The sequence below is a fragment of the Amphiprion ocellaris genome, chromosome 23 (assembly GCF_022539595.1).
Source record: "Amphiprion ocellaris isolate individual 3 ecotype Okinawa chromosome 23, ASM2253959v1, whole genome shotgun sequence".
Classification (NCBI taxonomy): Eukaryota; Metazoa; Chordata; class Actinopteri; family Pomacentridae; genus Amphiprion; species Amphiprion ocellaris.
The window spans coordinates 18,727,552-18,750,773 of NC_072788.1; the positions used below are offsets into that span (position 1 = coordinate 18,727,552).

Sequence of the window (23,222 nt, forward strand, 5' to 3'; positions counted from 1 at the left end):
TTTAATCATACTTTTTGTGTCAGATTTAACGGTACAATTACTGCCATGACAGAAAACAAAATTTCCTTAGTTTCTCTAATAGCAAAAAACTGTCTTCATTTACATGATATTTTATGTTATTACGGGATTCCCATTTCCTTCCTTTTTTTTTAACCAGAAACTGTATCTTGTTATTTCACAAAGCCAATGCAACTCATTAAGAACTAACTTCAACAAACAGTTGGTTTATTCTTAGAAACATCAACATGATGTTATAAAGAAAAAAAATCCGCCATTGCCTGAAGACACACTGCACTGATACGACTGACAAACACAGAAAAAGATGAAGAGGACTCTGTGTTCAAGAACTGCCCTGGCGAAGTTAGCAAAAAATATCAAATGTTAGACATACTTAGCAAAAAGTAAATACTGCACTCAAGCGTAAGAAGATTGTCCCGGTTTGTAAATACATAATAATAGGAGTATCATAGTGTGAAGCTGTGTTGCTGCATCTGCACCAAAATGGCTTGACATTTTGATCAATCTTAGAGCAAAACAGTAACCCTAAACACACAAGTCAGTCTACCAAAGACATGAAAATCCACAGAGTGCTATTAGTGGTAAAAAAGTTAACAGGGCACCTTTATGAAGACAGTCTAATAAATACAGCTTTCACATCATCATTGCTTTTGAATACATTTCTGAATTTCAGACCAAATGGCCCCCATCATGTATCTCTGAACTTAAAAGTAAAGAGAGTGTGCATGTGTAGTGGAGACACACTTTAAAAAAAAACAGTGATGTGAAATTATCATAAACATTGCTGTGTTTCTGTGCAGCTCAACATTTCAGCTGTGCTTTACCATTTCAACTATTAATATTACTACAGCTCTGACCTACCAAGCCAAAATGCAATATGAGGCCAAAGGAACTGAGCTAAGGTCGGAGTCAGATTTAAGGATATTTAACATTGGCATTAAAAAATGTTCTATGAAATACACTAAGAGTAAAAATTCTTAAAAACTAGAAAGTGGAGGAACAAAAACTGCAGTCACCCCAGTTTGTTAGAGCAGGTGAGATAGATTCAGCAAAGCTAGATTTATCCATTTAGTCCGGTTTCATAGAATTTTTAAATCTGTTTTGATGGTTCATTATCTGAGTGTGTTATACCACATAAATGAGACTAAAGCTAAATCTTAAATGGTTCGCAAGCAAGAAAACTATTCTCTCTAAAAGCTAACTTGCTAAAAGTAACATTTTAATCATTTATTAAACTAACTTCTTAGTACAAATTTGAAAGCGTACTGAAGAAGAAACAATACATGTAGTTTGTAGATATTATGTTTTTCCTACACTTTTGAGTTGCTTCAAAGAGACAGTAGTCTGTGAATTTCTCTAGTTTTAGGGTAAAGTCAGTGTTTTCTTCTAACATATCTGAATGGGCTGTTGGATTTGTGTTAATCACCTTTGGCTGTGCTGACAGTCCTGTCAGACAGACTCTGTTCAGGACCTTCTGTGATGCTGAGAAGCCAGTCTATGAACTGAGACACACAACACAAACACAAATATACACACAAACACTGTCATCACAACTGATCCCCAAAAAATTAAACAAAAAAACAGATCTTGAAGCTTGATCCCTCAGATGGACAATCATGTTTTCAAATGTATGTAGGTGTTGGATGTTTAAAGGAGAAGGCTTCAGAAAACCTTGTGTGTCTGGTTGCTCCAGGGGTCTTTGTCCAGAAGCAGAAGAAGGCTGTGGGACAATCCCAGCAGGCACTGCAGCAGGGTGTGGTCAGTAAGTGACTCCTCACTGTACAGACTGTGTGCTAGAGCTGGAGGCTTGGACTCTGGTTTCCATGGAAACCACTGGGCCCTGATGCCGAGAACAAGGGGCATGAGGTGGTCGCCCCAGGAAACTACAGCAGCAGCAAACAGCTGGAATAGGAAGTCGGTGGCCTGCAAAGAATATAGCTTCATAAACTCAGTACAAAACACCAGTACAGCCAAAGAAGAAACACTACAAACACCAATTAAGATTTTAAATAATGTCTCAACTGTTTTTTTTATCTTGACAAAACTGAAGAACCTGAGTGTTGCAGGGATTTTATGAAGTTACAACATATATTTACTTGTCACATTTGGAGACATGGGAGGTTTAATTGACCTTCATTCTTGACAATATATACTATATCAGTATAGGTCTCCGTATTGTAATTAGAAGTAACTGCACAATCCAGTTGTCACGGCATCCTGGTAAGATGTGGCTTGCACATGTATTGAGACAGCTTCTGATAATTAGGAATAATGAAACACCTGTTTCTGCAGATAGGGTGACATCAAACTACTCTGCTAAGTATTAAGATGTCAATGACTAATAAGATGAGTAAACGCTAGTAGTTTACCCCGGAAAGCCAACAACGATATGGAAAATATATATCTTCAATGTAGCACTTTGAGATTTTGCCTAAATGAAAAATGCATTACAAATAAAATGTATTATTATTGTTATTATTATTATTATTATTATTATTACTATTAATAAATAGAAACAGCATCGCATGTGTCCTTTCTCTAAACCTGATGGAATAGTGATGGTCATTATTGAAGTGAGGAAAGCGATACGGGACTGTGCCAAAAGAATGTCAAACAGTGTACAAACCGAGCTATGGATATCAATGGTGGAAGATGAGTTGGCGGCACTGACAGCTAAAACACAAACACTGGAGACATCCAATAAAGTTTTGCAGGATAAAGTGCAGGACCTGAAAACGAGGTTGCGAGTAAACAACCTGAGGCTGGTAAATCTGCTGGAGGGCACCGAAGGATCAGAGCTTTGCTCCTTTTTGGTAAAAAAGAAATACTGGAGATTGGCAATCAAATAGTTCTGGAGAAAGCACACTGGGTCAGACCGAAGAGGGATGCTAACTCCCTATCAAGAACGCTATAGAAGTTCCTCAACCACAGGGACAGGTGATCTATGCTGCCTGGGTGAAGAAAGATATTAAATACTAAAACGAGCAAGTGAGATTCTGCTTTGATCAGTCTGTGGGGATTCACAAGTAGCGGGAAGAATACGACACTGTCAGCAGCTGTGGAACCTTAGGATTTGACATGGAACGATTCATCCAACGAGATTCTTGTTAACATATAAAGAGCGAACCAGCACCCTTCAACAGTCTGGCAGAGGCACAAGACTTTGTCGACAAGATAAAGGCAAAGGGTGGCAAGGACTGAGCAGTGACTAGAAAAGTAATAACTAAATAATTTATAACTAAATGGATCAGTAAATATGAACAGCAGGGGAAGTCATGTGGAGTTGAGGTTTGAGATCCCAGAAGCAGCCATGAAAGAAAGACAATGGCACTAAATAAGCAGAATAAGAAACTGTATGTTACAAAGTATTATAATCTGGTGATAGCATGCTTAACTTTGAGTTGATTATTGTAATATTATATTGATTTCATCTGACCATTGATTTCTAACTGTGTAGCTGGCAAATGAATGTGGTAAACAGGACAAGACTTAGAGGCCTCACCCACTCTGTCCTGGCAGTTAGCACTGGTTCACTTCCTTAAAAGGAGTTGTTGTTCAGTTAAACAGTGGAACAAATGAGCATTGGAAGTTATGAGTCACCTTACTGAGCTGAAGAAGTGCGTGTGCTAAAGTTAAAAAAGTGTACAAGTTGGGAGGGGGAAACGTGTAATGCATGTCTGTCTATGGGGAGCTCAGAATAGTATGTAAATAATAGAGACACTTTAGACGGAGTTCTTCGCTGGACATCGCTGGAGTTGGATCTTGTCGGATAGCATCCAGAGTAGTGGATTATACTTTGTGAAAAGAGAAGCCCCGGTGCATCTGCAATTCTACTCGAAAGGAGTAATGGAATGTTTTCTTTGCCTTCCTTGAGGGAAACAGAGGAATACCACCCCTACACATTTGGAAAGTGATGATGGAGTGTTCTATTTGTTTTACTCGACTGGATTAAGAGAATATTAAGGATATCCTAACAACTCTAACCTTCCAAATGGATAAAGGATCTCTGCAGACAATTGGAGTTAGGACTTTTCTACTCTCCCTGAACAAAGGGGAACCTTTATTGGGTAATTGGGCCCTGTACTGGGTTTTCCAACCCCAGTGGGAGGTTCTTCCGGAGTCAAGTCAGTAGGCCACGTTTACATGAAGTTTTTTAAATTCGGAATTATTAATTCGGAATTAACTCATTTGGAATTAAAGTTTTGTGCTTCGCATTTACATGGAAATATTAATTCCAAATTAAGGTTTACATGGACCGCACGTTTATCCCCTTCCTTAATTCCACTTTAACGCTTGGGCGTTGGAAAGGATTCTGATTGGACAGGGAGTGGACGTGACGTATCCCTGTTTACCGGAAGAAAACAAACTCCATTTGCCGCGGCATTTCTTTTCCCCAACAACATGGAGGAACAACTAATAAGCACGCTTTTCGCTTTGCTTTTTATTGTCGTTTTGAAACAGCAACTCGACAATGGCGTACCACTTCTGTTGCGTCACTTGAGAAGGAGAAGAGAGATAGAATACCGGAGAAGGGAGGCAGACAACCAAGCTGTGCACGTCGCTACGTCATCGCTACGTGAGGAGCCAAGCATTCGCAGAATGACCGGAATTAACTAAAGCGGAATTAACTGTATACATGAATAGAACATACACAGGAATTAGTTTATTCGGAATTAACATTATTAGGAATCTTCCCGGCAGCAGCATGTTAACATTGATACATCTGCTTTCTTATTTTTTCTCTGGTACTAGCAGAAACATCTTTCTTTCATCAGGGAGCAGCAGAAACAGTCTATGTTCAGTAGCAGCTGTCCCTGTTAGTGCACTGAAAAAGTCCACAGCTGGGACTGACTGCAGAAGACTTTTTAGTCTGTGAAGTCCATGTTTGTACTTCTTTTTTTTTTGTGACCCTTTTAGGCTTTATTATATAGGACAGTGGAGAGTGACAGGAATCACGGGAAGAAGCTCAAATGGCCGTTGGTAGGAGTCGAACTCTGCATCGGGGACTCTCGTCCTGGTTTATGTCGTCAAACACAAAAACCTTCCAGTGATGCAGGTTGAGGCGCATACGTGCAGCCATTCGTTGATCCTCCGACCGACATCTTCGACAATACTAATCAGAATACACTCTATAGCTAACTACGTCTCTGCGGCTGTTAGCTTGTCTTGTTTTAGTTTATCTTTATTTCTTCCATATGCTGAATGCAGCCAATCTGCCGAAGCCTCCCTCCACTGTTAGTTTGGGTGAGACGTGACAACGTCCCTCTGTGATGAATGAGTGAGACTTTATCTGGTTCTCTGGTCATTTATTGAACCTTCACACAGGATACTGTGGGCCGTAGCCAATGCCAGAATAACTACAAAAACCCCATAACTTAGCTCCAGAATTAGCCGCCATTCCCAGCTCTTTCTCGCTCGGCACACACACGGCCCAGCACGGAGTAACACACACACTACTGCTGACTCTCAGCCAATCAGAGGTGAGCTAATGAAACATGGCACGTTCAGTGACATTAAGTAAATCTGGACCTGAACAATAAACATTGAAACCTCAACATCAGCAACAATATCAGTCCGTTACAATAATAACTTTAAAAAACTGCGTTAACGCACAATAAAATGATTGTTGTCATTAATGAATTGATACCTTAATGCGACAATAACACGTTAACGTGCCCAGCCCTAATTTTTAGCTGTTTTAAGTTTACTTCTATGTAGCCTAAAGTCTATAATTTGTAAGCTTATTCTTATGTTTACACCTTTTATTATTATCTCAGGAACCATATGAGACAAACATATTGTGTTTGGTGTCATTTTAATCACATATTATTTGTTGTTTCAGATCTGTGAATATCACAAATATTGAACAATTGGATTTGTACATTTAAGAAATGAACTAAAAGTAAGTTCGAAAGTTATTTGGCGTCTGACCTCTCCTGGACAGTGAAGCCCATCACCACCCCTTAGGAGGAACCCATCCATGTTTCGTTAGATGCTGATTTGAATTTTGCTCCAAAGCTTTCTATATACACACGTGGACAGAACTGTTAGTACTAGGGCTGCAACTAACGATTATTTTAATAATCGATTAATCGGCCGATTATTCTTTTTTTCGATTAATCGATGAATCGGATAAAAAAAACAACACATTTTTTAATTTCCGCCGCTTTATTCAGAAAGAGAAAATTTGGACTGACAGAGCAAATAAGGTCATTGTAGTGAAGCCTTCGTCTGTCGAAACCATCGACAGAGGCCTCATGCCAGTGACCATCATGTTGAGGATGCTCTCAGTCAGGACAGCTGCTTGCTGTGGTGGACATGATGTCTTTCTCATCATGAAGCCTGTCATTTTTTGCTGTTGATGAAATGAGAAAGATAGTATAGTATGTATTATAGCACAATTTACAACAACTCAGTAATATTAGGCAGTATTAGGCTAAGGCATGTAAGTAGTCCAAAGAGCAAAACACAAAGTACGCATGCACACACACACACACACACACACACACACACACACACACACACACACACACACACACACACACACACAGGTATAGATAGATAGATAGATAGATAGATAGATAGATAGATAGATAGATAGATAGATAGATAGATAGATAGATAGATAGATAGATAGATAGATAGATAGATAGATAGATAGGACAAGCACCATAAAAAATACTTCATTACATAAATTGAGTAGATGTAATAAGTTACTTTAACCCTTGTTTGGTCTAAACGCATCCAAAACAGACCAGTGTCTTCACTCAAACTTTGCCAGAAAATTGAGAATTGAAAACTTGAGGCTTAATCTTTAAATTATTATCACCCTTGTGGGCAAATTACATTTATTTATAAAGCATATTCAAACCCTGCTTAAGCTGATTAAAGGGAACTAAAAAGGCTCACTCACACGCACGCACGCACGCACGCACGCACGCACGCACATGCCCTATCACTGTCATTAACAAACACACACTAGCATCAGGAGAGCTACCAGAGAGACTAACGTTACGTTTCCTCACTTAAAAACAGAACAAACGTAGGATAATGTAGTGACTTACCTGCTGTTGAGCTCCTTCATCCTCATCGGCGACTCCAACGTGTTTCCGTTTCAGGTGCTGCATCATCATCGTGGTGCTCCCGTACATCATATCACTTTTATAAAGCTTGCATGTTACGCGTGTTTTTTGTTTTGTGAAGCGTGAAATGCTGCAACACATTTGAGGATTTCGGTCTGACTGTTTTCTCCGTGTCAGTCATGTTTTGTTGAAATTACTCTGAATTTACTTTCGCTTTGCCGCCACCTCGTTCTATTCAACTCGCTCTACAGGTGGAGTTATTTAAAAAAAAAAACAAAAAAAAAAAACTTTATTTCAGTCAGCCAGCATTGACAAAGCTCTGCAGGTGAAGTAGACGGCTCCGCGACATGGCGAGTGACGCACGAATCGCGCGACACAACGAATCGATAATGAAATTCGTTGCCAACGCTTTTAATAATCGATTATTATCGATTTTATCGAGTCGTTGTTGCAGCCCTAGTTAGTACCCCTCAGTTAATGAAAGAAAAACCCACAATGGTCACAGAAATAATTTGAATCTGACAAAAGTAATAATAAATAAAAATTCTATGGAAATTAAACAATGAAAATCAGACATTGCTTTTGAACCGTGATTCAAGAGAATTATTTAAAAAAATAAACTCATGAAACAGGCCTGGACAAAAATGATGGTAACCCTAGAAAAGACTGAAAATAATGTGACCATAGGGACATGTTCAATCAAGGTGTGTCCTCTAATTTGCATCACCAGGTGTCTACAAACTTGTAATCAGTCAGTCGGCCTATTTATAGGGTTACAAGTAGTGGCTGTGCTGTTTGATGACATGGTGTGTACCACACAAAACATGGACCAGAGGATGCGAAGGAGAGAGTTGTCTCAGGAGATTAGAAAGAAAATTATAGACAAGCATGTTAAAGGTAAAGGCTATAAGACTATCTGGACGTGGTCGCAGGAGGAAAATTGATGACAGATGGAAGAGATGGATAATACGAAAAGAGCCCAGAACAACCTCTAAAGACATTAAAGGTGAACTCCAAGGTCAAGGTACATCAGTGTCAGATCGCACCATCCGTTGTTGTTTGAGCCAAAGTGGACTTCATGGGAGACGACCAAAGAGGACACCATTGTTGAAAACAAATCATAAAAAAGCCGGACTGAAATTTGCCAAACTGCATGTTGACAAGCCACAAAGCTTCTGGGAGAATGTCCCATGGACAAACGAGACAAAACTGAAACATTTGGCAAGGCACATCAGCTCTATGTTCACAAAAATTAAGCAAAGCAAGCAAAAGAACACTGTCCCTGCAGTGAAACATGGAGGAGGCTCTGTTATGTTCTGGGGCTGCTTTGCTGTATCTGGCACAGGGTGTCTTGAATCTGTGCAGGGTGCAATGAAATCCAATGACTATCAAGGTATTCTAGAGAGAAATGTGCTACCCAGTGTCAGAAAGCTTGGTCTCAGTCGCAGATCATGGGTATTGCAACAGGATAATGACCCAAAACACACAGCTAAAAACACCCAAGAACGGCTAAGAGGAAAACATTGGACAATTCTGGCCTTCTATGAGCCCTGATCTAAATTCTATGGAACATCTGTGGAAGAAGCTGAAACATGCCGTCTGGAGAAGGCACCCTTCAAACCTGAGACAACGGGAGCAGTCTGCTCATGAGGAGTGGACCAGAATACCTGCTGAGAGGTGCAGAAGTCTCATTGACAGTTACAGAAATCGTTTGATTGCAGTGATTGCCTCAAAAGGTTGTGCAACAAAATATTAAGTTAAGGGTACCATCATTTTTGTCCAGGCCTGTTTCATGAGTTTATTTTTTAAAATAAAAACCACGGTTCAAAAGCAATGTCTGCTTTTCATTGGTTAATTTTCATAGAATTTTTATTATTACTTTTGTCAGATTCAAATTATTTCTGTGACCATTGTGGGTTTTTCTTTTATTAACCGAGGAGTACCAACAACTTTGTCCACGTGTGTAGAGAAAAGTCACTGGAATGCAAGGCGCATAGAAAAGTGCAATGGGGCTTAAGAATAGAACAAGTGGAACAGGCCAGATTAACCCCCCGGCCAAAGTATATCCAGGTACAAATTGGCCTAGGCCCAAATATACGCTGGGATATATCCTGGCCTAAGCCAGTTTATACCCCGAGGTATACTTGCGTCTAGGCCAGTTTATGCACCTCCAGGCCAAAGTACACCCTGGATTATACTTTGACACACACAGATCAAGTCCATCTTAGTATAAGTACAAATCAAAGATAATACAAAGAGATATTATACTGAAATCTGTTGCACAGAAACAATTGAAAGCAACACCAGCTAAGTTCAATGTGCCATCACAGACAGAGAGATGACTAACACCAGCAGCACTCATACATCCCCAAACCATGATACTGCCTCCACCATGCTTGACAGTAGGTACTGTACATACTGGAGATAACACCTTGCTTGGCCTTCTGCGTACCCTCACACTGGCAGGAGGAAGCTAAAGCTGGAAACTGGGCTCATCTGACCACAACATCGTCTTCTAATTCTTGTGTGCGTGGGCCCATCCGGGCTAGCCTCTGTCTCTCATTGATCAGGGGCTTCTTGACAGCTTTGTAAGACTATCTAAAAATCTGATCTAAAAGTCGGCCACATACAGCGTGGGTGGAAGACTGGACACCAGTTTGGTTTTACCACTGCTGCTGAATCTCCTTTGATGTCATTCAGCTGTTTTCCCTGCATATGCGGATCAGGATGTGGCCATTTCATGTTGAAGAAACCCTTGGGACGCCCAGATCTCGGTTTGTCTTCTATTGCTGTAGATTCCTCTGTATTTCTGCAGAGTGTATCCAACTGCTGAAGGATTGCATCGACACTTTCTGGCTATCTGGTTGCAGCTGTACCCTTCCTGGTTGAGAATCTCTATTTTCAGGGGTGTTTCATGCATTAGGTTCCTTGTCTTAGCCATTTCTATCTCTGAAGAACTTTCAAATGTGCTGGCTTTTTTATAGACACGAAGCATGGCAACAAAAATTGTGTCTTAATAAAAAGCCGACCTTCATTAGTGGATCACTGGTACCAAAATGACAAAATATTCAAAATTTGTCATGTATTTTTATGGAACTCATCAATTCTAGGTTTTTAATGGCTTTTTTAGGATTTGTTTAGTATTTTGGCTGTCACTGTACTAACAGAAATTTCAGTTGAAGATGTAAGAGTGATTCTTAATGCAAAATTTCACCAATGCATGGGCTGTCTGAAAACTTTTTCCACCACTGTATAAGTATACACAGGAGATGAAAAAAGCCAGAAATGAAGACATCTCGGAGGATAAAGAAGACGATGAAGAACAACAGTAGCCCAGCAGAGGGATCAGTTTACTCAAGGAGCCCTGGTTGGGGCCACAGTAGGCGGAATGATTCTACTGTCCCTTGCCAGGACTTTACGGAGTCAAGGCACTTATGCCGCAACAACCTCCAGGAAAACACGTGATTGAGTGTCTGAGGGAAAACTGATCGTTAGTAAAAGGTGTAACCACCAATGAAGAAGTGAAAAGGCAGTGGCTAGGCCATGCTGTTGGGCAAGGGGAGTCGGCAGAAGAGCACTATAATCAGCTGGTGCTCAACCATGCCGAGGATGAGAAGGGTTGGTTCAACAGAGCACGTACCAGGCAGGATAAGAGACAGACCTTCACTCAGATATGGTATGAAGTGAAAGTGATAGTCTCACCAAACCGTTATGTCAAAGCTTTAAGGATAACTACCAAGGGCCAAAGAGATGAGGTAGACTTTGTGTCATTTCCAGCAGATACAAGTCTGCCCCAAATAGACGCAACCATGCAAAAATGTGATTTGAAGAGGAACTATTACAAAGAATGAAGAAAGGAGGAGTGCCAGCAGCCTCCTAAGAACAAGGTGCCCTACGAGACCCAACAACCACAAAAAAAAGGATGGTTTCTGGAGCACTTGTTCAATCGACACTAGCCACACAGCAAGGGGACCACAGAATAAACCACCCACCCCACCTATACCAAGTGTAAAGACCAGCGTCGAGAGGAAGGGAAATACACTACTAGCTAAAAATTTTAGAACATCCCAGTTTTTCCAGTTTATTAATTCTTTATTTTACCACGTAAGATCAGTTGAGAACAATTTGTCATTTACAATGATGACCTGGGAAGAGGCCCCAGCAGGAAGAAAGATAACAAATAAACAATACATATACAAAAAAGGACACACGTGTTTAAACAAAGATTAAAAAGACCCTAAATTAATGCTAGCAATTCAGTGAAAACAGTCAGCATGTGCAGTGGTTAGCTAGGGTCTGCTGCAGCTTCTGCTTAAACATGTAAAGGTGATGGAAGCGATAACAGTTTCAGAGATTTTTGGAGGGAAGTCCAATCAATTGCTGCACTAAAGCGAAAGGAATTCCAGCCAAAAATGGTCCGAACCTTGGGTATAGAGAGTGTTGTGAAATCACTGGACCTCAGATGGTAGTTGTTATTGGAGGGGTGTAGGAGGTTGGAGAGGTATTGTGTCTTCCTTGATAGGGTCTTGTAGATGAGTAAAAGCCAGTGTTGGAGTTGCCTGGTGTAAAGGGAAGGCCACCCACCAGCTTGTAAAGATCACAATGGTGGGTAGACAAAGATGCCTGGGGCTGAGATGTCGATGATTCGCAGGAGCCTCATTGAAGAAGGACGCCTCTATGTTCAACTGCCAGATGAGACCGTCAAAAAATTCCCCTTTGCCATTTGGAAAGTTATTGTGTGGTTATTGAGACCATACAACCTGGTGACTACAACAGACTTAAAGGAACTGTATAGAAACAGAAGAGACAGAGTGCCAGTCAAACTAAGGCTGGAAAGACTATATGAATGTCTGGTCCATTTCACACCTCGCCAAGAGTAACTGCAGCCGAGGGAATGGTACAAATTGGTGGATATTTCAGAAGTCCCTGCATAAAAGATACAGGAAAGTGACTTCTTGCTGGTTGGAAGACAAGAGGGAAGGGAGATCATCTTGAGAGTGAATGTGACCAGATTTAAAAATGACTGTGGAAAACTGGGTGAGAAGTATACACATAACATAGTTGGACAGGTCTATCCAGCAGTGCGCCAGTATCCACTAAACCCTGGAGCAGTCGAACAAATGGATATGATAGTCAGGGAACTGATTACCTTGGGAATTATTTGGGAGGAATCTAATCCAATTACCAACAGTCCAATACAGGCAGTGAAGAAGCGTGAGTCGGCAGGAGGAGGTTAAAGACCCGTAATCAACTTCAAGGCCCTTAACCGCCAGATGGTAGCAAATATGACTAGTTTGATCAATCTTCAAGGCATGCTGAAGACATTGCAAATCAAAAAGTACAAAGCATGTATTTACCTGAAAAATGGTTTATTTTCCCTGAGGTTGACTAAGGCATGCCAAGGCAAGACGGCCTTCATCTATAAAGCTTAAGTCTATGAAGAAAATAGCACACCTTTTGATACAGATACCTTCTAGTATCACGTGTCACCCCTTCATTCCATTTTTCACGGTTACCCACAATTCTTTTATCTTTTGTTATTTGCTACTCTGTCTGATCCCCCTCTTACCTTTTGTTGTTGCACCTTTGCTATTTGCATCTGTCTGCAAGACCTCTTGATTCAACTACCTTTTGTTCTTTGTTGTCTTACCCTCTGTTACTGACTAGCAACCATATGCAAATTAACCACTATTCACCCTTGGTATTTAGATACGGTCCCCTCCCTACCCTCTGACCATCACTATAAATTGTGTACTCTGCAAATGTTCTGGGTCAGCTTACCTTCACAGACTCATGCTCTGTGTTGGTAAGCCCACCGTATGCTGGAATACCAACAAACACCCCACTACAGCAAATTTTGAAGGAGTAAGAGTGAAATTTCTTTAACAGTGTGGAATCAATGGCCCCAAGGATTTAAGAATTCTCCAAATGTGTTTCAATCTGCAGTAATGGATATCCTACAGGAGTCAGGAGTGACTGTCTACATAGATGTAGCAGACTGAGGATCAGAACACTCCAGAGCAACACAGAGATTATCCAGAGACCCTTTTCCAAAGCTGTAAATTTGATAAAACACCATTTGAGAAGACAGCTAACCCAAAACTCACATTCAAATGGAACACCTGCCGATCACTTGTTTACTACTAAAGGACCACTCACAGCTCTCTTGGAGACAACAGGATGTCTCCTACCTCCACTAGAATCCGATAAGGACCATATAGTGGTGATGAAGAAAATAGCACACCTTTTGGTACTAGTGTCACGTGTTACCCCCTTCATTCCATTTCCCACAGTTATCCCCAATTCTGCTATCTTTGTTTATTGTTACTGTCTGTCAGACTGTCTGAAAGCACCACTTTGACTGCTCCGTCCCCACAGTCATCCTTCCAACACATCCTTCTACTTTTAAGTGTTTTCTAAGGATCTTTCAGGAGTTATACTTAAGTTTTTCAACACTGACTTGGAGGCTTCACTTGGTCCACCACTGTTCCGACCAGCATCAACAGGCTGACTCGACCATCCATCAGCAAAAGCTCCACTGCAGCATCATGACGTGCATGCAAGTAACTCTGTCACAAAAAATACGGATTTGGAAATCTTGTTAGGGGTTTTAAGATTGGATCTGTCCATATTAGGTTCTAACACCAAGTTAAAATCGCCTCCTATAATTGATAGATGTTGGGATCGGGGAGATTTTGAAAAATGTTGGAGAAAAACTGTGAGTCATGCCAATTTGGGCCATAGATATTAACTAGAGGTACATCAAATCCAAACAATTTCCCAATAACCATAACATATCTGCCTTTGGTATCAGAAAGTGAAAGTGATACAAATGGAACCCCTTTTCTTATTAGGTTGGCTGTGCCTCTGGATCTGTCACCATAGTTGGAGTGGTGTATTTGGTCAGTCGAGCCTTTCTTTAAATTTGAATGTTCGTTAGTTCGGAGATGGGTCTCTTGTAAAAATATTGTCAGGCCCCAAAGTTTTTAAATGCATAAAAACTCTACTGCACTTAATAGAATTGTGTATGCCTTTGATATTCCAGCTAATGAAACATGTTTGCCCAGGAGTGCATTGGTCCTCTTTATTTAGTAAGTAAAATAAGCAGTTTGTGTCCCCGACATCAAAAAGGAGAAAAAACACACAAAAAATAAATAAAAAAATAAAATAAAAAAGTAAGAATATCTCTCCCACACTAGTGGAAAACCACACCCCCAATCTCTATCATGAGACGAAGAAAGCACTAAAATACATGGAGATAACTGCTAAACTGCTGCTTTCCCTACTAAACACAACAGAGCAACTCTTCCAGGAAGAGAGAGAAAAAAAGGCACATCTGGATGAGCGTGTGTGAGGAGTGACAGGGAACATGGAGAGAAGACCAAATGGCTGTGGGTCGGACTCGAACCTATGACCGCTGCGGCGGGGACTGTAATCCCGATTTGTATCTCACACACAATAAAACTTCCAGTGATGCAGGTTGAGGTTTATATGTGCCGTCATTTGTTGTGATCCTAAGAACGTTCCTCAGACGGACATCTTCCACAATACTAATCAGAATGCAGTGTATAGCTAACTACTTCACTGCGGCATTTGTTTGTTTGTCTTGTTTTAGTTTATTTCTATTTCTCCAACACGTTGCATCCAACCAGTCTGCTGATGCCTCCCTCCACTGTTCGTTTGGGTGACACGTGATGACGCCCATCCCAAGTAGTTACTGATCATCATCCAGCCCTCCTGTCACCCATGGTTTGTCTGTCTGTGTATTCAGAATCAGTGAGCAACGGACTTTCAGAATAATAATGTGATGAATGAGTGATACTTCATCTGGTTCTCTGGTCATTTATTGAACCTTCACACAGGCTACTGTGGGTAGTAGCCAACGCCAAAATAACTACAAAAACCCTCTAACTTAGCTCCAGAATTATCTGCCGTTCCCAGCTCTCTCTCGCTCGACGCACACATCGGCACGGAGCAACACACACACACACACACACACACACACACACACACACACACACACACACACACACACACACACACACACACACACATACTCGCGTAACTCACTTGAGGGGCCTGCTGTCTCTTTGCCCAATTGTGGGGTCCACCCTTTCCAGTGGTGCTACAGCTTTGTAAAAAATCAGGCAAGGTAAAAAAAAAATCTAAATGATAAATATCACTTCAAATTAACAGAATTCACAACTTTTGTCTCCACGCCAGTTTTTTGGTCACATCTGGGGTCCGTTTTTAACATTTAGGACTTGTGAGGTCTTTTTTCACACACGCATGTATATCTCTACACTTTATATCTTAATGGGGACATATTTAAAATCTATAACAATGAATTACATTACTTGGTGTTAATTTCCAAACACACTGCGGGACTGAATCAGGATATACACTGTAATTTACATTCTCTACATTCTGCATCTCATCTCTTTCCCTCTAAAATACTCACAATGCAGTACTATTATGATCTGTTGTTAAAGACAAATGAATGCAAAAAGCAGTAATTAATTAATTCATTATTATTTTAATTACAACTACAACCTAATATAACTTTCTTGAGACAATTTCAGGTGTTCAGCTCCAGAGGAACTTAAAATGGATGAATATTTCGAGCCAGAATTCACTGATCAGAAGCTGGAACAGGAGCGAGAGAGAACAAGACAGAGAGTGAGGAGACACAGAGAGACAATGAGACACAGGCAGAGAACGAGAGACAGACATTAGACACAAAGAGAGAACTAGACATAGAGAGAGGACGAGATACAGAGAGAGAATGAGACACAGGCAGAGAACGAGAGACAGACATTAGACACAAAGAGAGAACTAGACATAGAGAGAGGACGAGATACAGAGAGAGAATGAGACATAGAGACAAGGAGACAGAGACGAGACAGAGAGATAATGAGACAGAGATGAGACAGAGACAATGAAACAGAGAGACGTGACAGAGAGACACAAGGAGACAGAGAGACAGAGAGAGAGACGAGACAGAGAGATGAGACATAGAGACAGAACCAGACATAGAAAGAGAATGAGACAGAGAGGGACAACGAAACACAGACATAACACGACATAACCCTAATGAATGAACAAAACTTGGCAGTCTTATGTAACATTCCACAACAAACAGAACATTCTCTTAACAGGAAATTGGCCATTTTAAGGTACTAAGATGGCTGCTCTGTTTACTCCATCATCTGTTTGTGTTTGTAAATGCAGCTGTGTAGATAGTGTTACCTGGCAGGTACAGTTTGAATAAAGCAGAATCCACACACTGCTCACATCTAGTAGCAATTCACTGTAGTTCTCTTCTGATGGCAGAAGATTCTTGAAGTATTTTACTGCTTTCCAGTCTCTGTTTCCTAGTGCTTGAGGTTCTGCAGTAATACAGTGCTCACAGTCCACTTTTTCGGGAACTTGGCTTCTCACTATGAATTTCCTTAAATGTCTGTAAACTGCAGCAGATTCCTCTGGCGTCCAACGTCTTTTGACAGCAGATTGTTTACCTAAAGAGGCAAAAAAGACATACAATACAAGGAAAATATCTTAAACATGGTCCAAGAACTATAGTGAAATGAGGACAAATCTGGACACAATTTCCAAAAGCTTAATCTCAATTTCAGACAAAACAGAATATCTGCAGGGCTAATCAAGGCACCACAGCATTATTGTTACTAGTGTTGCTTTCGTCAACAAAAATTATGACTAAATATTGTTGTCAACAAACCTTTATCACATGACAAAAACGAGATGAGACAACGTAAATGCTGGTCATGTGATGATAACTATAATGAAATATATAATGCAATATTGTTGACCAATAAAAACAAGACTAAATTTGGTTTACAAAATAAAAACTACGCTAAAATGCCTCTTCATTTTCGTTGACCAAAACGAGATGAGATGAAATGTTCTTTCGTCTCGTTTATTTATTATTTTGTAGTATTTCTGTTTCCCGTGTCTGGGCTGCATCAGGTCACACTGCACAGATGCAGGCAATGTGACTTACTCAATCCTCACTCGTTCCCATATCCATGCAAAAAAAAGCTCTGCAAATCCTAAATTGTTGATTCTGATTGGGTTGTGAAGACTTATTCCTGAACAAATATATTCACTTTGACAAATATGGGTTTTATGGCAATCAAACAGATACTATATCTGTGCCAGGTGCCAGTGAAAAGAAAATCTAAGGTCAAAATATAGCCATAGAGCAATGTGTACTGAAAAGTTTTTTGTTGTTGTGTTGTTGTTTGTGACAACCAGTCTTAAAATAACACATACAGGTGGGTACAGCTTATGTAGTTGCTGTTGAGACTGCTGATTATTTGATTCAGCAGTTGGCATAATTCAGTACTGTCTGTTCTTTTCTGTCAACAAATTCCACTGTATGCAGCCAGTGTTTCCCATCCCATTATATTTCTCCTAAGGTCCAAACCATTTGTAGTGTTGTTATATCTTTTAAAACTTCTATGATGCAAAATCTGACTTCAGTTTACAAGCAACGAAAGCCATAAACAAACATTTTATTTGTACTTTTTAGTATGTTGTTGTGGCTTGAGCATTCATGCACCTTGTTTCTCTTTATGTTAAACTTGAATTTGTTAATTTTTTTCTGGCATTGTTGTGATGCCATTTTATTTATTTCATTTAAATTTGTGTGTGTGCACTAACATGTTTGGTTGGCAAAAAATAAGATACAGATATGCTGTAAATTCAAAGCAGAGCATCTTTCGTGTCTGGAATGGATGTATTGTTGAGCCTATAAGGTAATAATAATATGATAAAAAGATAATCTTGTTTAAATTGTGAAATGGGTTTGGCTAAAAGAACATTTTGGTTTTGTCTATACTACTTGGTATGTATACTATATTGACTTGGTTAAATATAATTGCATTACTGAAAAGAGACTGAAATACAATTTTCAGTGACTAAACTAGACTAAAGTGTTGTCAGTTTTTGTCGACTAACACAAATAAAATAGTCATAGACAATTCTGACTAAAACAAGACTAAAATGCTCAGACTTTTAGTCGACTAAAACTTGACTAGACTAAAAAAGAGTATGAACTTGACTAAAACTGATAAAAAGTAAAATGACAGCTTGACACAGATGAGACTAAAACTAAAATTAAAACAGGCTGCCAAAAACAACACTAGTTGTTATTGTTGCAAAAACCATGTGAATCATATCTATCAAGGAGATTGCAAAGCTTACCTCTCTTTGTTGTTCACACCATCTGGTTTTGGGCAGATGATGAGGTACATTCTTGCAGGGATGCCGCACTGTCCTCATCTTCTGAGTCCTCGCCTTGTGCCACACTGGCTTCTGGGTACAGAAAAAATAGAGAGCATACATAGATGTAGACAGGGTCAGAATTTGATGTGAACAACATAACAGCATGGATCCATCATGCCTTGTATCAATGGTTAAGGCTGCTGCTGGTGATGTAATGGTATGGTGGAGATTTTCTTGGCACACTTTGGGCCCCTTAGTACCAGCTGGTTTATACCTCATATCCTGCCTAAGTACTGCTGGCTGACCATGTCAATCTCTTTAGGACCACAGCGTACCATCTTCTGATGGACACGTCCAGTAGGATAATGCTCCATGTCACAAAGTCAAAACAGATAATCTCACACTGGTTTCTTGAACATGAGTTTGACAATGAGTTCTCTGGACTCAGATGTCCTCCACATATACCAAATCTCAGTTCAATAGAGCACCTTTGGGATGAAGTGGAACAAGAGATTGGCATAACAGATGTTTCATGACACCAAGAATTAAAAGGGGTATACTCTAGCCTAGGCCAGTTTATAACTGTTGACACAAAAGATTAAGCATGCTAAACTCTTAATTGTTTAGTTAGTTTTTTTTTTACAAAGAGGTATGCTCAGCAAGCAAATCATTATGAAAGAACATAACTAGAATGTCCTTGAGCTAATTTAAATTTAAATAATTTCCTCCAGGATGAATAAAGTAGATCTTATCTTAAATGAAAACAGTTCAAATTAAAGGGAAAAACTGAAAAATTGAAGCAAAACATTATGAAAGAACATCCACATTGGTTAGTGCTGCTTTCACTTGTTTCTGTACAACAGATTTTAGTATAATACCTCTTTGTATTGTCTTTGACTTGTGCTTAAACTAAGATTGACTTGATCTGCATTTAACAAGCCAGATAAACTCCTGGCAAAAGTATAATTTAGCTTTTATACCCCAGGGGCTGAAATAACCCAGAATAAAACCTTCCAGGCTAGAATACATGCCATGTAATATGAGATTACATCAATCAAATGAATTTTATCTTAATTTAAGAACAGTCAATTAAGTTAAATCAAGCATTTTAGGCAAAATAAGGCTATACAGTAGCTTGGTAGTTAGCACTGCTGCCTTGCAGCTAGAAGATCCCAGGTTTGCATCCTAGCCTGGGCCTGGGATCTTTCTGTGTGGAGTTTGCATGTTCTTCCTGTGCATGTGTGGGTTTTCTCCAGGTTATCCAGCTTCCTCCCACAGTCCAAAAACCTGCTGAGGTTAATTGGTGATTCTAAATCATCCATAGGTGTGAATGTGACTGTGATTGTTTGTCTCTATGTGTAGTCTTGTGACACATCGCTACCTGTCCAGGTGAACCTTCACCCTAAGTCAGCTGGAATAGACTCCAGCCCACCATGACCCTAATGAGGATTATGTGGTGTATAGACAATGGATGGATGGATTTTATGCAAAATATACTATGAGATATTATGCCAATGTAATGGTTTATTTCTGGAGCACAAATCAAGCCAATCGTAATTCAAGCACAATACAAAGGTAATATAAATAGATATTATACTGAAATCAGCTATACAGTCACAATGGAAATCAACAACAGCAAATGTTGATCTTCTTTGATAATGTTTTGCTTACAATATAATTTTATCTTAGTATGCAATTCAGTTTTTCCATTGATTTGAATCTCTTTAATTGTAATTAGTTCAAGGACATTTTAGTAAGAATAATGATTTACTTGCTAAGCATACCTCTTCGTAAAAAAAACAAAAAACCTAAATAACTGAACAATTAAGAGCTTACCATACTTAATCTCTTTGCGTCAACAGGTGTAAACTGGCCTAGGCAGAGTATACCCCAGGGTATACTTTGGCCTAGACCAGTTTGTATTCTTTGGCTGGCGAGTTAATCTCCAGAGCCAGTTACACCAGTAGTTGTATTTAATAAAGTGGCTGCTAAATGTATGTATTATTAAAGTAAATCCAAGCTTACCTCTCATTTTTGCTGACACCACTTGGTTTTGGGCAGATGATGAGGTACATTCCAATAGGGGTGCCACACTGCCCTCATCTTCTGAATCCTCTCCTTGTACACACTGGCTTCTGGGTACAGAAAAACATTATTTTTATATATATAATTTTTTGACTTAAAACATGAAGTAATTGTCAGTAAAGCAAAGTCTGGCTTTGAATGAGGGGAAATGATTTGAAATGATGCTGTCTTGAAGTTAATACTTCAACCTCCAAATGACTGTTCAATATGACCATCTTACTACACGGTTAACTGCCTACTGCGCTGGCACAGAAACATTAAAACCTATCTTGATGTGTCACTTGTAATGTAAAGGATAACTGCCACATGCTTTGTGCCTCCACAAACCAGTCAAGTTGAACTTTACAGACATATATGTCCAGAGTCGTATCTGTATTAAAGTCTTACCCTGACCCTTTAAGTGACAACACAAGTGAGTAAAAACGAGATGTTTACGGGTTGCAGCCTTCGTGAAGCCCTTTCAGACTTAAAGGAAGGGCCTTCTGTGCTGTCCTTATTTGAATCAAACAGAGCATCAGAAAAATCTGGTATTCTATCCATCAGAAAAAGGAAGAAAAAAGTATGACTATCCATTTAAAAAATCAGTTACAAGAAAAAGATTTTGTTGAAAATAGACTATAATAATTACTTGTATTCAGACTGTCAGAACCGTACCAATAAGCTCTTTGTCCTTCTCAACTTTGGAACAACGTTGTGCTCAGAATGCCCACCAGAATAGTTTTTCATGGAATCCTCATCAGTTTCATCCACTATGCTCTCATTTGAACTACCCAGAGGCTCACAAACATCTGATATTCTATGCATCTGCAAAAACATAACAGAGTGATGTCAAGGTATGGCTATCCATCACAAAGAAAGCATTTTTAAACTACATTCTATTGCCATAAAAAATAAAAGTGTCTGAGAAATAGCAGAATGTTTTCTGTACTCCTTTTCTTTCTGACAACCTCATTGCAGTGCAGACTCAGAAGCTGGTCTTCTATACAGTCCTCACCTATTTCATCACTTAGGGGATGATCCACGAGGGGCAACTGCCATACGATTAACATCTAAATTCAGTTAAACATAACGTAAGCAGTAAGGAACATGGGTTTAATTATGACAGGTATTTTCCCAATAATATGCAGAGGTACCTACAAGTGTCACAATGCATTACTGAGGGTTAGAATGCATCAAATTCAAATGAGCCTTTTCAAACATGCAGCAGCTCAAAGTAGTGTAAAAATATACCTGCAATTATCAGAGTTTAAGATCATGTCATGCATTGCAGCAAGGATGTGAAAACAGCCTAAGTTGTGATCCATACGGAGGGCCCCATGAGGGTCAAGACATGAGAAACAAAAAATGTGAGTGTGTGATGTGAACTGGGCCCCCACATGGTGTGTACTGGGAACAATTGTGTGTGAGGGCTCACAAGAAGTTTAAGTCGATAAAAGCATGAGGTGTGCTGATGTGAACTGGGCCCCACATGAACTGTCCTGGGAACATTTGTGGTGTGATGCCACTGTCTTCAAGAAGTGGAGTAGAGAAATGTATGAGTGCGTGATGTTAACTGGCTACATGAGGACAAGATTTAAAGGTGTCAGTCCAGAGGAACTCATTTCCTTAAAACTGAAGTCTATATCATCACCCTGAATGAAAAGGCCTGCATCTGGACAAGCAGTTTGAATTCCTCCTATCTTGGTAATGGACTACATAGTGTGCAGACCAACAGTATATACATTACCTGTGCATGAGCATCATCTTTGACTGAATCCTCATGTGAAGCACCATGTATGGGGACATCTCAGTCTCTACTGCCACAGCAGAAGCCATCTTGTTTGTTACCTGCAATTTAGATACAAACAAAAAGCATTAAGCACTGACATCCAACATGTTCTATATTTAGAAATATGCACATTACTAGAGTTTATGTGAAAACCATGTTTGAAACAGCATAAAACTGAAAGCTACATGTAGAGCATCATCTTCTCCAGAGTACCAACAAGTGTCACAGTGCGTTACAGATGGTTAGAATGCATCAAATTCAAATGAGCCTTTTCAAACATGCAGCAGTTCAAGTAGTGTAAAATATACCTGCAATTATCAGAGTTTAAATTATGTCATAGCTTTGCAGCAAGGATTGAAAAGCACCTAAGTTGTGATCCATACGGAGGGCCCCATGAGGGTCAAGACTAGAAACAATGTGAGTGTGTGATGTGAACTGGGCCCCACATGGTGTGTACTGGGAACATTTGTGTGTGAGGCTCACAAGAAGTTAAGGCGATGAAAGTATGAGTGTCTGATGTGCACTGGGCCCCACATGAACTGTCCTGGGAACATTTGGGTGTGATGCCCACTGGCTTCAAGAAGTGGAGTAGAGAAATGTATGAGTGCGTGATGTTAACTGGCTACATGAGGACAAGATTAAAAAGGTGTCAGTCAGAGGAACTCATTTCCTTAAAACTGAAGTCTATATCATCACCCTGAATGAAAGGCTGCATTGGACAAGCAGTTTGAATTCCTCCTATCTTGGTAATGGAACTACATAGTGTGCAGACCAACAGTATAGACATTACCTGTGCATGAGCATCATCTTGACTTGAATCCTCATGTGAAGCACCATGTATGGGGGACATCTCAGTCTCTACTGCCACAACAGAAGCCATCTTGTTTGTTACCTGCAATTTAGATACAAACAAAAAGCATTAAGCACTGACATCCAACATATTCTATATTTAGAAATATGCACATTACTAGAGTTTATGTGAAAACCATGTTTGAAACAGCATAAACTGAAAGCTACATGTA

General features: G+C 39.8%; 1 protein-coding gene and 1 long non-coding RNA gene across 4 annotated transcripts in view; both read right to left on the reverse strand.

Annotated features, from left to right (window-relative positions):
- Window positions 1-23,222, reverse strand: part of focad (focadhesin) — a 114,043-nt gene that overhangs the window by 1,094 nt on the left and 89,727 nt on the right. The window contains exons 42-43 of one of the 2 annotated variants that reach the window (XM_023263741.3): window positions 1,690-1,941; window positions 1,445-1,520 (exon numbers count right to left, since the gene is read on the reverse strand). In XM_023263741.3, coding sequence (XP_023119509.2) covers window positions 1,445-1,520; window positions 1,690-1,941 — 328 coding nt within the window. Of the gene's footprint in view, window positions 1-1,444; window positions 1,521-1,689; window positions 1,942-9,017; window positions 13,670-23,222 lie in introns of those variants that run through there. The other variant, XM_035945182.2, reaches the window with a different exon arrangement.
- LOC129348156 (uncharacterized) lies at window positions 13,677-21,430 on the reverse strand. 2 transcript variants are annotated; one of them, XR_008600633.1, is made up of 4 exons: window positions 20,373-21,430; window positions 18,327-18,437; window positions 16,350-16,618; window positions 13,677-15,231 (listed from the first exon to the last, which is right to left on the reverse strand). It is a non-coding gene; the product is annotated as an uncharacterized LOC129348156 (long non-coding RNA). The 2 variants fall into 2 exon arrangements; XR_008600632.1 differs by lacking the exon at window positions 13,677-15,231 and having other exon boundaries at window positions 15,867-16,618; window positions 20,373-21,426.